The sequence below is a fragment of the Chamaea fasciata genome, unplaced genomic scaffold (genome assembly GCF_029207755.1).
Source record: "Chamaea fasciata isolate MVZ Bird 193981 ecotype frontalis unplaced genomic scaffold, bChaFas1.0.hap1 SCAF_70, whole genome shotgun sequence".
NCBI classification, from domain to species: domain Eukaryota; kingdom Metazoa; phylum Chordata; class Aves; order Passeriformes; family Sylviidae; genus Chamaea; species Chamaea fasciata.
Window position 1 is genome coordinate 374,996 of NW_027094155.1, and position 1,866 is coordinate 376,861.

At 64.6% G+C, this 1,866-nt stretch overlaps 1 protein-coding gene across 1 annotated transcript; it reads left to right on the forward strand.

Annotated features, from left to right (window-relative positions):
• LOC136304310 (serine/threonine-protein kinase pim-1-like) lies at positions 1 to 1,614 on the forward strand (the record flags this gene model as incomplete). Its single annotated transcript, XM_066207945.1, has 5 exons — positions 1 to 99; positions 220 to 270; positions 450 to 816; positions 1,034 to 1,210; positions 1,457 to 1,614. Coding segments are annotated over 5 exons (852 nt in total), but the record flags the coding sequence as incomplete, so codon positions are not given.
• Positions 1,615 to 1,866: the final 252 nt, after the last annotated feature.

Sequence of the window (1,866 nt, forward strand, 5' to 3'; positions counted from 1 at the left end):
CGGGAGGCCCTGCAGGACCGGTACCGGCTGGGTTCGCTGCTGGGGCGCGGAGGCTTCGGCAGCGTCTACTCGGGGACGCGGCTCTCGGACGGCACCCCGGTGAGCGGCGGGGCTGGCGGCGGGCGGGGGAGGAGGAGGAGGGCGGAGGAGGAGGAGGAGAAGATCGGGGCGCGGCGGGGCAGGCGGCGAGCTGAGCCCGCTGCTGGCCTTTGCTCGCAGGTGGCCATCAAATGCGTGCCCCGGGCCCGCGTCCAGCACTGGGGCGAGCTGGTGAGTGAGCGGGGCCGGCGGGAGAAGCTGGGGCCCGGCAGGGGAAGAGCCGGCGGGAGCCCTGCAGGGAGAGCGGGCGTGGGCTGAGCGGGGGGCCCAGAGCACCCGGGGCTGGGTGAGGGGTTCCCGAGCCCTGGCACAGCCTCAGCCCCACTGACGGCATCGTGGTCCTTCGGCAGCCCAACGGCGCCCGTGCGCCCCTGGAAATCGTGCTGCTGGACAGGCTGTCCTCTGGATGTGGTGGCATCATTCAGCTGCTGGAGTGGGTTGAGCTCCCCAACGGCTTCCTGTTGGTGCTGGAGCGTCCGGAGCGGTGCCAGGACCTCTCGGGTTTCCTGGCGGAGCGGAGGTTCCTGCCGGAGGAGGAGGCGCGGGGGCTGTTCCGCCAGGTGCTGGAGGCCGTGCGGCACTGCACCAGCTGCGGGGTCCTGCACCGCGACATCAAGCCCGAGAACATCCTGCTCGACCTGGCCACCGGGCAGCTCAAACTGATCGACTTTGGCTGTGGCGCCTTCCTCCAAGACACAGCCTACAGGCAATTTGCAGGTGAGCCCTCTCAGGGGATGTTCCTGGGCATCTCACGGCCCAGCCTGGCTGTAGCACCGCGGCTTCCCCCTCTCGCTGCTAGGAGCGGCGTTATTTCTTGAGCCAAGTTGCTTTTGGGTGGGGGCGGGAGGGGGCCAGCCCCCACACGCCCAGGGATGCCGGGGCGAGGCTTTAGGAGTTGCAGCATCCCCTGATGAACTCCGTCTGTGTTCCATAGGAACCCTGCCCTACAGCCCACCAGAGTGGATCCACCACCAACGCTACCACGGCGAGGCAGCGACCATCTGGTCCCTGGGCCTCCTGCTGTACCACCTGGTCATGGGGAAGCACCCGTTCAGGAGGGGCCAGCAGTTCATCTGGGGGCGCATCTTGTTCCCACGATGGCTCTCTCAAGGTGGGTCCTCATCTCTGGGCACAGGGGAATCCCGGTGCTGGGAGACAGCAGCAGGCTGATGAGCACCCTGCTCTGGCAGCTGCTGAGGAGGTGGCACATGTCCTGCTCTCCTCCAAACAGAGAATCCATGGGGAAGTTTAGGCACAGCTCTGGGCACACCCAGCATGGCCTGGGCACGGGAATGGAGGGGCAAAGCAGACGGGATCCTTCTCCAACTGACTGCTGGTTTCTGGTTTCTCTCTTCAGAGTGCCAAAATGTTATCAGGAGGTGTTTGTCCATGCAACCCTTGGACAGGCCATCCTTAGAAGACCTCTTCAGTGATCCTTGGCTGCAGGGTGTTCATCTGCCCCAGAAGATGGGAGAGGTCCATGTGCACAGTTTGATCCAAAGACCTGACAGGTAAGAGCTCCACACATCTCATGGCAATCAGTGCTAAAGAAAACCAGAGTGTTTTTGTCCTGCCTGTAGCTCTGAGCAGGGATGACCAGATGGGAACATCTGTGCTGGGGCGGAGCTGGAGACCTGGTGTAGCAAGCACTGGTGGCCACCATCCACCCTAGTTATGCTTGTCCTGGTTCGTTGGTGGCTGGGGCCCTGGGCAGCGCACTGACAGCCTGGTCTGGCCCCCAGGGAAGGAGGAGCCCCTGGAGAAGCT